The 15,267-nt window shown below is 37.5% G+C and overlaps 1 protein-coding gene across 1 annotated transcript; it reads right to left on the bottom strand.

Annotated features, from left to right (window-relative positions):
- Positions 1 to 552: 552 nt before the first annotated feature.
- Positions 553 to 15,077, bottom strand: LOC131686986 (glutactin-like). The gene is made up of 6 exons (XM_058971022.1): positions 14,868 to 15,077; positions 14,663 to 14,815; positions 14,144 to 14,609; positions 12,868 to 13,322; positions 12,475 to 12,808; positions 553 to 662 (listed from the first exon to the last, which is right to left on the bottom strand). Exons 1-6 carry the CDS (start codon positions 15,075 to 15,077, stop codon positions 553 to 555), a joined length of 1,728 nt encoding a protein of 575 aa, XP_058827005.1.
- Between the last annotated feature and the right edge of the window lie 190 nt (positions 15,078 to 15,267).

Raw genomic sequence — 15,267 nt, 5'->3', positions numbered from 1 at the left:
CTGCGTGAAATGATTCGGTATCGAACAGAACAACAACGGGCTTCGAACAGAGGAAAAGTGTCAAACGCAAAAATGCTCGAACGCCCACTTCCGCCGCCACTATTAGAAAGCAATAGAAAAAGGTCTCACCGGCAAAGGGAGATGAAGGATCCTCTTACAGGACTTAGCGTGGAGTTTTCGCAGCAGCACTGGATGGCGTTGGTGTTGACGACAGCTTTCGATACCTTCGTCTTTCACTTTTTTTGGGTTTATTTGGCATTTGAGGTGCGTATGATTCTGCATGTTTTACATTCATTCATCGAATGAATGGGCGAAGGACAAAAATCGACGAGATGTATTGTAATCGTCAGAAGGGCGCTTTTGTTCCGCCCGGTTGTGACCCTGAGCGCCTATTGTGCCCAGATCTTGTCGAACAAGAAGATTTACCCCTCTACGTTTATTTAGAAATAGGAAAAAATATCAAGAAACGTGTTATTTTGTTTGCACGCTAATTAGGCTTTTTAGGATCGTTAGGACTTCCTGAGAAAGAAGTTGTAGGCTACCGAATTCCATTCATGCTTCGGGCGGTTTGCGGCTCTCGTCACTGGCAATTGAAAATTCTTCGTAGAAGTTTGTGCCAAGTCGGGACTGTTCGTCGATGTGCAGATACGGACCGGCGTAATCTGGAATTGGAAAATAATGCTTATATTTACATCGCAAAGGAACAACTAATTTATGAAAGTTTAATTTTACATTATGCTTGGAATTTTTTCTCGCAAAACACTTTTGATACACCTAACAATGTGATGAGACCTGTGGCGGTATTTCCTGGTCATTTTTTTTAGTAATTGTTTCAGTCATTTTTTCCCCTTTATGAACAGCTAGGTCCGAGGGTGGTGGCTAGTGGGTTTCATACATCTTTGACCTGATGAACGAAGCTATGGTGTCTTGAACACAGGTAACGCAGATCCAACGTCAGCATTGAAATGATAAGTTCTGCTTTTGAGATGCACTTCTTATGGTTGCCGACGAATACCTGTAATTGTTGCGCGTGACTTTGTATGTATGAGTTTAATTGTGATTCCTGTGGCGGTGTGTGCGTGGAAGGTGTGAGCTTTAGCGTTCGGGTCCAGGGGTCCATTTCTGTCTGGGTTCGCATGGGTGTTCGCTAATTGCATACAAGTATGATCGCGAAAGGCTTGAGCGTTTGTAAGTTAACGTGTTTGTCGCTTGTGATAGTGTGTATTCAACTTCCGTTTTATAATCGTGTGGTCTATCGCATATTCACGTATATAAAGTTTCAGTAATTGCAGTAAAAATCAAACGCGACTGTAACGTTTGAATTTACATTGTTTTAGCGCCTGTTGAAGATGAAAGAAGTTCAGGATAAGAAACAACGGATGCGACGCACAGTTTAAAGCTATAAACAGGTATAGCGCGATAGTAGGGGAAACCGAAGAAATTTGAAACAGAGGACAGTTGAAACAGTACCCATTACTGGCGAAACTGTACCGTTAGGGATCATGCATAAATGACGTAGCATTTTAGGGGGTAGGGGGCGTATACCAAATTTGTGACGAAGTGTGACGAGGGGGAGGGTAGGGTCAGAAGTTTTGCGACGTAGTATGAAGTTTAAGTTTTTTTTACGGGCAACGAAACCCATTAATTAGAGAAAACAGTTTAATATTCCTCCATTCACATGTTGCTTTTCACGCGGTTTTTCATTTTGTAAATTTTACTGTTCGCGAAATGGCAGGCTCGCAAAGAAATGGGAAGATTTTTCATGCGGATTTAAATTGCCACATTAGTTATCTAATATTGCTAACTAGTAGACTTATTTTGGTAGCTGAATTAAATTTTCTTTCGGATTCAATCAAAGAAAATTTAGTAATTTAGTTGAGCTTATGCTTCCTAAAATCGTTGGCAGCTGCAGGATTGTGAACTTCTCTTCATGCTCTATGACATGTAAAATTCTAAACAAAACTATCCACACTACATTTGTACTGAAATGTACTTGCTTGTAGGCAATTTGCTGTTATAATGAAAATGTTGATAAAAGTCGTCAAACATTTTCTAAGGACATGTATTTAAAAGAATTGAAAAACATATGTAATTTTTTTCATCTCACTGTCGCGTTGCGGGGGGGGGGGGGGGGGGGGTAGGGAAATGCTACGTCATTTACAAGGGGGAGGTTAGAATTTTGTGACCAAATGCTACGAGGGGGAGGAAGGGGTCGAAAATCGCCAGAAAAAAGCTACGTCATTTGTGTAAGGCCCCTTAGGAATAAAACAATAATGCATTTGTTTTATTTATATCGTGCCCACAAACCCTCCAATACACGCCAACTACGTTAAATGAGTTGTTGAGTATTTACGGTGAACACACTACAAAAATGAGCAAAAGTAAGTTTTCGTTATTTTCTTTAAATTTGTATAAATAGGATATTAAGTGATGTTCGATCATGAAAATATCACTATTATGTAGTCTAAGAGTTAACATTTATGAATTGTATGCGTTTCTTTCTACCCTTTCGATTTATAAATTGTAAATTGTGGATCAAGCCTTACTTCTCAACCTTGTTTCAACTCTCCTCGATGATGAACTTCTAGTCTTATGGTAATTTTATAATCACATTAACGTTCCTAAACAAATAATAATAATCAACATTCTTCTTTCCTGAATTGACAACAGAGATTTACGTTCTCAATGTATTAGATCTAGGTCATTTACAACCACGGAATGTGCATTTGTTCTGATTGTTTGCTCCTATCAGCTTCTGAAGCTTGGAGAGAAGTGACCATAATTCAAAATGAACCAAACACTACCGACATGGAACCAAATTAGCTGTTTTCATAAACTAGTATCACTCGTAGTCATAAATAGTATCACTGCAAAATGTTCTAGGGGAAGTGGTTGGAAAATAATACATAACTAAACATATGGTAAATCGATATCAAATTTCTTGATTTTACAGTTCTAGTTTTTGGTTAGGTAAAGTATCTTACTGTTATTACTCTGGGGTTAAGTGCAGAAATTCCTGCATTTGTAATTAAAATCTAACATAAATTTTCAAAACAAGTGTAAGTTTAAACGTAGATATACACTGTGAAAAATAGTGATAAGAATGCATGTCATTTAAAGAAATTATCTTAGTGTGAACGAATAAAAATGACACAATTGTAACATTTGATGCTTTAGAAAACGTTTTGATAAAATTTAAAATAATTGATTACTTGTTTCAACTTACATTCATTGCAGTATCAACTTACCTCGTTATGAGGAGGGTTGAAACAAAGAGAACACTGTTACAAAAATCAATATTTTGATGCTTTGTTATCGATTTGTACCAGTTATTCTGATGTAATTTGATAACGCATAAACAGAAGTAAGAAATTTAAAAACAAGCAATCATCGAATGACAGTTTTTGTCGATTTATCAAACAAAAACAAAAAAAAATTTCAACCCTCCTCGGTCTCCCCTACGTACATTTTGCCTCGATAGTACGTACACTAGAGTGACAAAAAAATGACCCCTATCGGCCCACCCCTGCGTCGATTCCTGGTCTCACCAGGGGTACCTGCTCCATATTTGCAAATTGGACAATTCTACCTACCGGACCAATGTCCCTGAAGTTTGTATGGAGTTCTCCGACAATTTCCGTGGAGAAAATCCACTAGCTCGCATTTGCGCCGCTAGGTGGCACTGTATGCATCATATTATCACTCTAAGTGAAAATAAGAAAGATAATTTAATTGTTTACAACTTTGTCGAAGGCTGCTAGTCAGTTATTAAACTTTTAACGAAGTGATGTCTGAGCCAGTTTTGCATGGGGCCTAACAGTGCATGGTTGTGTATCAGTACTCGATTCCCACGAACTAAACATTTTTGTGAAATAAGTGTAAGGTTTAGCTCAAAAGCATGTTCGGAAGAATTATAGTAGATAATACGAGTTTTGGTTAGAAGATTTTAGTTCCACATGTTACCACATAGAGGGCGCTAACACAAACTTTTCAACGGAGAGAGATAGAAATTTGGTATCTTCCACAAAGTTGTAGAACGGGCATTTTGCAGTATTTCTTCCGAACTTCTCGATATTCTATCTCTCTTCTATGAAAAGATAGTGTTGGCGGCCTCTATGCGGTCACAGGTGGAACTAAAATTTTCTAACCAATACACGTATTATGTACTATAATTCTTCTTAACATACAATTCAGCTAAATTTAAACATTATTTCACAAAAATGTGTAGTTCGCGGGACTCGAGTACATACACAACCATGCACTGCTAGGCCCCATGCAAAACTGACTCAGACATTACTTTGTGAAAAACCGGATTGACTAGCAGTCTTCGAAAAAATTGTAGACAATTAAATTATCTCTTTTATTTTCACTTATAGTGAGAATACAATGCATACAGTTCCACCTAGCGGTCAAAATCCCATACAAACTTCAAGTACGTTGGTGGCTAGACTTGTCCAATTTGCTTGAAATTTGGAGCAATTTCTCCTGATGGGACTAGGAATCGAGTCACGAGTGGGCCGATTGAGTTTTCATTGAAATACTAGTACCACACTCATTATTTTTCTGGGCCTAACGTACACCTATCATCATTTTTTTTATTTTGTAAACTTCTACAAAATAGGATAAAGTTTATAGAAGTTCTATGAGTTTCTACATAATTTAGAGAAGTTGTGTGCTACTCAGAGTAGTTCTGTAAAGTCCAGAAAAGCATTTCAAACTTGAGATAAGTCATAAATTCATCGTGGAAATCTAACAAGTATGAAAAAAATCTGCAAGCTTTAAGGACGCCAAGTTTCAGGAAAGTCTGTTATATTACGGGAGATTGCTAACTTACAAGGAGATCCTTAAAACTTCAGATAATTTGTACGACACTCACACTCACGACACAGGTTAGTTATAGTTTGTTTTTGTCAAACTTCAGAACATTCCAATGAACTTTATGCATAATCTTCGAAGGTTTTATGGAATTTAGGAAATACTTCAGACATTAGAGACTTTCTATAGGGGAGACTGAGGAGACTTGATCCCCGGGGAGACTTGATCCCATCATTGAAACTCAAAGGCGGATCAGAATACACTAATCGAATATACTAGAAAGTTGCGTAGTTTTATCTAAACATAAGTTTCTTTAACACAAAAAATAAATTGGACATGTGTTACCGAATTTTTACCGATTTAAAGAAAAAAATCCCAGAAGAACTGAAGAAGATTTATTTTCCAAATTTTCAAACTTTTATACAATTGATAATGTCACCCACTGCATACTATACTTTTGCATACAGAAATACAGGAGAATGTCAATTATATGAATACGCTATGATTGAGCTGATTTTTTGTTCAACTATATTTGTACCAAAGTTTGCTGAAATAGATGCTATGGGTTCACTTGATCCCTTCAAACTCGTGGAGATTTGATCCCCTTCGCCGTGCTTCATACACACTACTGAATATAACCAAATTCAAACCAGAACAATTGAAGTCATCGTTGCCATAAAATAACAAAAAAAACCGTCAAAAATGAACGTTTCATCATACAAAAACTTAACTGTAAATCTTTACTACAGCATACATAGCAACCATGCATCCCACATTTGAAGTTCCTCAACCATAATAACGACAGCTTTCAAATAATTGCACAGAGATTTGGGGAATTCGTAATAAAAATTAGGTGAGAGATGGGTAATATGTAGTAACAAAAATAGTAATATCTAATCACAACAATTTAATCAATACCACAATACATTAACAACATTGAATGGAGTTAGGTACCTATTTTTGCCCTATTAGGAAGGGTACCACATAATTTCATTATTAATTTTATTATTTCAGCTTCTTTGCTTTGTTATTAGGAGCCATTTTTTTATTTCGATTATGATGGTTTTAGCCTTAAGGTCATTCGCCTCTTTTTAAGAGCCAATATAATAACAAAATTGTCTTGAGAATGGTAAAAATCTTCTGTTTGAGCGCAGCAAAAACTCTAATCGAGTACCCCAATTATCGCAACACCATTTGAGCCAATGCGTTGAGCAAAGATGGCAGACGCTGTTCTAACCAAAGGCTTCAGATGGGTAGGATGATAATAGAAAAAGGGTAAGAATAGGCTTATTACCATACATGCTCTTTTAAACACGTTTTCAAAAAATAATCAAGTCTCCCCAAATTAGGGATCGAGTCTCCACTAATCAAAGAATTTTCCATTTTTTTGTTGTTTTCCAAAAATGCTCATATCTCATGTCCAGTATAAGATTTCCATGTAATTTTTTTATGATTATCAGTCAACCCTAGAAACAATATAAAACTACAAAAAAATACATAGTTTTTTATCATTCCACGGAGTAGGATTGAAAAATAAAAAAGGGGAACAAGTTTCCTCAGTCTCCTCTACTAACAATTTCTATAGAAAGCAGAGTGTTCACGATTTGCACACATATTTTACCAACCTCGGGGAATTCTGCGAACTGAACATTTAGAAATATTATTACAGTTGCAGTATATTTCGTTGACGGCTATCGGTCATTCAGTCCAGCTGTACTGAACTTCAAGAAAACCCCACGGTATTAAGAAAAATCTTAAGAATCTCTGGAAAGTACGCGAAGTTTCAAGAATATTCTAAGAATTTATGGAAAATCTTAAACATTGGGGGGTGTCTGCAAATTTTACAAAATTCTATAAAACTTAACAAAATGCCAAATAATGAAACTCATAATTAACTTCATCAAAGCATTTCGAAAAAAAAAAATGACGAATATCAAAAAACCTCTCCAAGCTTTGAACACAGCATGTGCCCTAAGCTTCTGAAAACTCTTACTTACTTTAAGGAAAATTGTAAGATTTCGAACATCGGTTAAAGCGGGTTTTTATGAACGATCTTCAAATATTATGTACATAAAATTCGAGTGCTGAGTCCCATACATTCTAGGTGATTAAAAACATGTATCCATCATATTGCACAGCGTTTTTTTTTTCGACGAAAATGGTAAAGTATGAAGCAATGATGTCTTCTGAGTTGTTTTATGACGATCCAATACCTTCTTTTTGATGCTATAAATGTAGTGATTAATCCCATTTGAATTAAAATATTTAATACATTTTTCTTTCAAAGTATGAAAAACAAGATGAAATCATCAAAAATATTAAAGAACTGTAAAGAACATCTTTAGAGCAGACCAAAAATAACTATATATATAGTACACTTAGCGTTATTGAAGTTGTTTGTCAATGACCCCTGATAAACATTTCTTTACCATAACTTCTTAAATATTGCAGATAAAGCTTCAGTATGTTCAAGAAAGTTGTTCGTATTATCAAGATAAATTGGTCTATCTCTTACGACTTAAAAGTTATTAGACAGTTTTTTATAAAATTAGCAAAAATTTAGAAGGTAATAACTTTTGAACGGGCAAAAACAAGCAGAGAGCTGAAATTGCAACTCAATAGAGTTCTCTTTTCTCTCGTTCTCTCCAGTAGAGATATAAATGATTTGAAAAAAAACTATGGTTTTTCAAAAAAAAGTCCAATATCTCCGAAAATACTCGAGCTAAGAAAAATTATGCTTTAATCAAATTTATGTATTTTGACGAGAGAACTAACTTCGTATAAAATATGAAACCCGTAGGAATGATAATTGAAAAGATATCTAAGTAAATATGTTTGGGGGCCATCTAAATATAACGACCTATAACTTCTCAAGCATTTAAGGAACAGACTTCGTGTATTCAGCAAAAATAGTCGTGAAAGTAATCGTCACAACTTTTTGAAAGACTGATGCTGATTCCTTTGACCAAACAAAAAAATTGTTTAAAAATCTCACTTATAGGAAGATTAATCACGAAAAGCATAGCAGCAAATGACAAATCTTACAATTTTTGAAGCGTTGTTCGAAAACACTATTGCCGTAAACTCAGCTGTTTTCAGGTCAACAACAAATCACCATTTAAAACACTTTATTTCAAAGAAAAAAAAACAAATTACTTTAAAAATACACCAGATAAGCCATTGATGTAATATAGAAAATTGTTCATTTTGATAATTCAAATCTTTTTACGGAACATACCGAACTTGTCAGAAAGCTAGTTAAAAAGTTACTTCAATAATGCTGAAGATATAAAAGATACGGACACTGTGTTTTAAGCAAAGTTGTTGGCAAAAGCTTGCTCTACAACTTTGCTGAAGAGATAGTTTTAATATAAGCACAGAAAGTCGGTAGAAATGTATCACTTTTAGGGAGATTAATAATTCATAAAAAAAATTAAAGGCTTGTGCGCAGGACACGACTACGGTGACATTGAAAATGTACTGTGCAATGTAGTTCGCGGCGTCGACGGTAAAACATGATGATGAGTTATGTTCTATCAATGACCATGCAGTAAACTTGGGTGGAAAGCCCAACTCCTACCAGCAGAAGGCAATGGATTCTTCACATTTCCTTTCGATCATGGTCATATGAGCCTGTCTAGTCCTAGTTTTCCGTTCTAAGTTTATAACTGATTCGTTCTAAAATACCTATCCATCTTTCAATTTCATTGCTTTCGTTTCTCTAAGTCTTAAATTTGCCAAAAATAGCCAACAAAATCGATATAATAATCGAAATATCGCACGTTTACTCTCTTCACGAATATGTTCTGTCGAAGTATTCATTTTGACGAATAGTCGTTGACAACTGGGTTGTCATACATCAATTGTCTGTCTACTTTCAACTTCTGCCCAAGTCAGACGTACAATCGAACCAAGAGAACAACAACTAACAACCTCTCGATCTAGTGTGCATTGTCTCGAGAACAAAAGAAACTTTTAATTTATTCTTGCCTTCATGAGTAAAATCGACGAAAAAACTCTGCTCCGACCCAACACAGCGGTCGTTGACTTTAAATTTTGTTCAATAAGATTGAGTTTACGTGAAGTGAAACACCTGCTGAAGGTGAAGATGCAGCTTAGGCTCAAGGAGGTTATGTATCTACAGTATCGTCATCTTCGCAATGTAGTACTCATATCATTCAATACGTTAGCCCAAGCTGAACGTTTCTAACAGCTTGAAGCATGTGGCTAAAAGTGATAAAGTTGGCATTAAGATTCCCGTGTATATAGAAAAAGATTATGTAGATGTATAGCTACATGACCTATCACCACGTACTCCTCCTGATCTTATTGCAAAATACATGTCGCAATACGGAGAAGTAGAATCCGTTACACCTGATACGTGGAGAAAGTTCTTCCCGGGTACACCTAACGGTGTTCTTGTGGCGAGGAAGCGGATCTAAAAACCTATTCCCTCCCACTTGACTATAAAACTCAAAACCCACGAGGCTACTAATAACCAAACTACGTTATGCACCCATGACGAGCAAACTCCTACGTGCAAGTATTGTAATCATACAGCGCACCACGGACAACCTCGCGCGGAAGATACAAGATCTCTACCGATTGCCAACGCATCCACGGCAAACCAACCCAAAAAAGAGTTTTCAATGCCAATACCTGAACCACAAACGGATGCCAAATTTATGGCACTTATTTAGTCCATATTGACAAGCAAAATCGGTGAAGAAGATAATAACAATGACGACGGATTTACATTGGTCACCCGTAAGTACAAGAAGTAGGAAAGAACATCTGATCGCGAGCACCAAGGCACTTTTAACTTTGATGACCTTGATGTGAAGGACAGGAGAGAATTAAATGGTCTCCATGACGCAGTAGCCGAACCGCGAAAGAAAGTCTCCGCTCGGGTATAGCGAATTTGTGGCGATGTGTGACGAGGGGGAATATTGTAAAAAAAATGCTACGAGGGGGAGGGAGGGGTCGAAATTCGCTGAATTAAAAAAACTACGTCATTTGTGTACGGCCCCAATGGGTAGGTTTACGATTCGGGTCGAGCTAACTAGTGCTCAACATTTTCGATACGCACAAATCAATAAGCCGAGATTTTAATCTTTTATGCGGAACGAGTACCTAAATAACTCAAATCTTTCCAACACGCACCGAAATGAGCAAGAGAGTGTGCCGTGTAAAGCGTAAGTTGTTCCACGAAGCTCAAAATAATCGGCTTTCCAAATTTGAGAACCGTCGATTTGGTTTTTGTCGAACTTTAAAAGCTCTAGTGTAGCAAAAAGCAATGCGGTACTAGATTCATCGCATCGGTATGCTCTCAACTAGCACTGACACTGAGTGCCGTAACTCTCCAGTTGTGTACGCTCGTTCAACATAACTCAAAAGTGAGTGGCCAGCCACTCAATTTCATAAAAAATGCACGTACTCAAAAAGTGAGTTTTTCTCGCTTACTCAATTTTGATTTCGGGTTGAAAATGTCAAAATTTGAGTACATTTTACTCAAGAGCAAAATATGAGAAATAACCATTCCGTATTTATAATATATCTATATAGAAATTCATCGGTATTTAAAATATTTTTTACCTGAACCTCCCGGCGTTAATACGATATCTAGACTTCGGTCCTAGATAGCTTGCAGATTACAACCTCGTAGTAACGGCTGGATCTGAAAAAAATCCAAACTTGGCGAAACTTACGGTTGATTTTCCTGAATGTTTCCGTATCTTCCCCTTCACAGCAACGTCATTTTTAAAAGTTTTGGTCGACATCCAACTTTACACATTTGTTGAAAATATTTTTTTCACCCATAACTTTGAAATATAACGGTTACTCCAGAGATGAGTTAATTTTACTCAACTCAATACTCATTTTCGACAGTTTGCCTCGATTTAGGAATTTGAGTACTCGGAACTCAAATTTTGAGTAGTTTTGAATGAGCATGTGGTGTGCAAAGCAGTACACAGCGCACTGCACATAATTTAAATATATCTGTCGGCTACTGCTATCGTCTTCGCTCCGACATTCGACCAGAGATTGAGCTCGCCCGAGCAGGGTTGCCACATTGAAATCTGTACTTTTTTCGTGAAAAAATCTGGAGATCTGCTTCGCGGGAGAAAAATTCTGAATCGAAAATCTGTATACAAAAATTATCCAGAAACTTCAAAAAAAAAAGATTTTGACAGTGAAAAATTAATTAATCTTTATCTGGAGAAGAAATGATATCAAAATTTGGCACGTTTGTTTTAAGGCTTAGTGGTTTCTTAAGATCTGAACTGTATAGGGTAAGGGTTTCAGCGTAAAAAGACTTTTTTGCGATTTTTTTAGAACTTTGCGTGAGGCGAATTGATCAAAACTTTTGTACATTTTTCTATGCAAAATTAACGAGAAATGACTCGGTGACGAAGCTTTTTGTAGAACGTCTCTGGAAAAAAACATGATTTGCGGTGTTACCTGCCGTTCAAAAACTACTTAACCGATTTCTTCCAAACTCTGCATACACATTCTATGTAAAATATACCTAACTCCTACGTTGAATTTTTGAGGTAAGCTTTCAGTTAGGGTTTTTTTACTCATTTTAAATAAAAAATAATATTTTCCAGGAAAAATTCCGCCTTTTTATGAGTAAAAACCCCCTTTTTCGAAAAATTAGCTCAAAAATTTAACTTAGGAGTTAAGTATTTATTTTACATAGAATGTGTATGCAAAGTTTGGAAGAAATCGGTTAAGTAGTTTTTGAATGGCAGGTAATACCGCAAATCATGTTTTCCAGAGACGTTCTACAAAAAGCTTAGTCACCGATTCGTTTGTCGTTATTTTTGCATAGAAAAATGACAGAATGTTATTGAAATGATACACTATAATGTACAAAAGTTTTGAACAATTCGCTTCACGCAAAGTTCTAAAAAATCGTAAAAAAAGTGTTTTTTCACGATGAAACCCTTTACCCAACCCCCCAACCACAACCTTAACTACGCTCTCTTACGAGTATGTACATACCACGATTGTCGTTTTTACCAACTGTTTGGTAACTTTAAGGATTGATGAAGATAGTTGTTATATTATGAAATGGCTTTTGCGCTAAATTCGTGTGATATCACCTAACTGATAATCAGGCTAAAACAAAGTTGAACTATTTCACCACATCCACAAATCGCCTTCCAGATCAGCAATTAAAGAACTTTGACATTCGCTTCTCTCGAACCAATTCTGAGACGCTAAACTCAGACTTGACGCTGGGATCTTTCTGCCCATGGAGTTGGGGGAAGTCAGCCTTGTTGTACGTTTCGTCATCCGTACTGATAAAATACGATTAGATGAGCAACTGCGGATAGAGTTTCCTGAGACAGGTTTTTGCTACGACATTTTTCTACTCATTCCGATTTGAGCTCTTTGGCACCTTAAAAACAAATTGTGCCACTAATAACCTTTCAAAGTTTCATTCTTTAAGTCACTATCTCGAGAAAACCCCTCCCGATACAAAATGCTGGCTACAAATCTGGTTGCGACACAAATTAAATATGGGGTGGCAACAGATGGATACTGTATGAGATTGTCGATGCTTTCATTTATCTTTGAATACTTGTGGCATGGTAATTTGAAGGTCGTTAAAAACTTTGGCGCGGTCAGTATTCGCATGAACCCACTTACCACTCATTGGTTTCCAATCTACGGTACTGCGAATACTCGTTGGAATTCCGACAGCAGCGAAAGATGTCCACAGGTCGACCATGAGTTGAGCCATTTCGCGATCTTTTCCAATCAAACTGGGCTCGCCAGGAGGAAAAGGAAACAAATACAACAGATCATCGGAATGATGAACTCCACCGGTGAACGGATAATGGGATGTATCCGCACCATATCCGAAGCGAGTCTGCTTCCCTCGATAGTCAAATGAATACAGAAATGTTCGATTGGGATTTACTAGTCCATTGACCTGAACTTCCCGAAAAACTGGGGCCTTTATGAGTGCTGTGCCGATGAGCTGAAATAATAAAGCAGATTTTCAGCAGTAGCCTAATTTAAAATGCTGAGCAAAATTACATCAATCAGTCCATCCACCAGTACTTCAAAAGTTCCATTATCCACCTGGGCCGAGCTGAACAACGATCTAATTTGGTATCCGAGCAAAGTACCCGTTGGATCGTCTATTCCCAAAATTCGGTTGACTCTGTCCAGCAATCCAATTTTTATAAAGTTTGAACTATCCAGCAAACCAGGGCTCTTCAAACTATCATATATTGTTGTCAGCAGAAACGTTCCCTCGTGTTTCACGACTCCCGCCATCATTGGAAGATTTCGTCGAATGTTTCCTCCCCGAATCTGATCCCACGGAGTTCGCGGTAGGAATCCATGAAAATCCCCCACTATGAATCGATTTCCGCCGACTTCCGATAGACCTTTGGCTCTAGTGGTTTGCATCTTATGATCGATAAAACTTCTCATCAGATGCCAAACGTCCATCTCACGGAGACAATGTTCAATCTTTCGGAGGTTCTGTAAACAACTTTGGGGCCATGCATAAATGACGTAGCATTTTGGGGGGAAGGGAGGGTATGCCAAATTTGTGACGAAGTGTGACGAGGGGGAGGGTAGGGTCAGAAGTTGTGCGACGTAGCATTAAGTTTAAAACCCATTGTTTAGAGAAAACAATTTAATGATCATCCATTCCCAATAGAAATAAATTTAAATTCAAACAAGTTACGGTTTTTCATGAGGTAAATTTTACGATTCGCGGAATTGCAAGTTCGCGAAAATACAAAAAGATTTTGTATGCGGATTTAACTAGCTACATTAGTTAGCTAATGTTGCTAATTAGTAGACTTAGTTTGAAAGCTGAATTAAATTTTCACTTCGGATTCAACCAAACAAAATTTAGTAATTTAGATGAACGTATGCTTCTTACAATCATTGGCGGCTGCACGATTGTGAACTGAGAGAACTTCTCTTCATGCTCCCTTTGACTTATAAAATTCAAAACAAAACTATCAACACTATATTTGTCATGAAATGGGCTTATTTTACACGCAATTTGCTGTTATAATGAAAATGTTGATAAAAGTCGTCAAACATTTTGAAAGGACATGTAGGTATTTAAAATAATTGAAAAACATATGTAATTTTTTTTCATCTCCCGGGCGCTTTGCATGGGATGAGGGGGAGGGGGTAGGTAAATGCTACGTTATTTACGAGGGGGAGGTTAGAATTTTGTGACCAAATGCTACGTGGGGGGAGGGAGGGGTCAAAAATCGTCGAAAAAAAGCTACGTCATATGTGTACGGCCCCTTTCAACCATTTTTGGTGCTTATATTAAATTTATCACTAACCTCCTCACTCTGCTCTGAACGATCACTGCAACCCGCAGAGACGGCAATTTTCAACGCATTTCCAACTGGATCCTTATCCCACACCCAGGGAGAACTAGATGCACCAGACTGTAGAATGACCTTGTGAAATAAATTGTCCGGGATTTGCGGACTGTACATCAGAGCCGAAATGGCAGCCGCTCCAGCAGATTGACCGAATAGGGTCACATTTTCGCAATCACCACCAAACTCAGCTATGTTATCTCGAATCCATTCGAGAGCCAGTTTGATATCTAGAAGACCAACATTCCCGGGCATCGTTTCAGTTTTCAAAGACAAGAATCCAAATGGACCGAACCGATACTGAACCACCACGAGGACGATGTTCTTCTCCAACAAGAACTCGGGGGTTTGTTTTGAGCTGGATCCTCCAGTGGTTCGGCCTTGCAAGAATACCATGACTGGAGTTTTAGCTGATAGCTGTAATTAAAACTCGTAATGTTAGTTCTTCGTTACTTTTCTCAAACACTCACATCACCAGTGTACACTGAAAGAGTTAAACAATCCTCCACATCTGAAACGAACTGCTTTTTCGGAAAGAGCAATAACATCATCTGCTGCGGACATGGTGTTCCAAACTGCGATACATTCCGAAATCCCGACCAAGGAAGTGCCTTTCGAGGCGCCTGAAAGGTCTCAGTTCGGTCAATGGGTAGACGTAAACCTAACTCAACAAACCTTGAAACGAAACTCCCCGGCCGTTGTTTCACCATACCGGATGCTCAGAAACTGCAGAATTGTTCTTCTGCTAAAAGCGCTTACCGTGGTTGAACCTCGAAGGGATCCCAGTTTAGGTAACGTAACCTCCGGAGCTTCGCTGGAAGCATGCAAACAAGCACGTAACTGGAATAGTGTAGTAAGTAGTAGTAAATTTAGTAGCAGCTGCATAGCTTTAGATGCAAGTTATTCTGTTTAAAAAATTTGTACAACGCTTGAAAGGCGGAACTGAACTAATCTCGCAGCGCATTTTTGGCAGAACGCTAGTGGCCAGAATTATGAATGAGCACTCGTTTTTTGCCTCTTATCAAATTTGTAATAGCATTAATCACAAGGACGTTTAACCGGCTGGCGCGAATCA

The sequence above is a fragment of the Topomyia yanbarensis genome, chromosome 3 (genome assembly GCF_030247195.1).
Source record: "Topomyia yanbarensis strain Yona2022 chromosome 3, ASM3024719v1, whole genome shotgun sequence".
Taxonomy (NCBI): Eukaryota; Metazoa; Arthropoda; class Insecta; order Diptera; family Culicidae; genus Topomyia; species Topomyia yanbarensis.
Note: the sequence above shows the minus strand (reverse complement) of the source record. Positions and strands in the feature narration are given on the sequence as shown.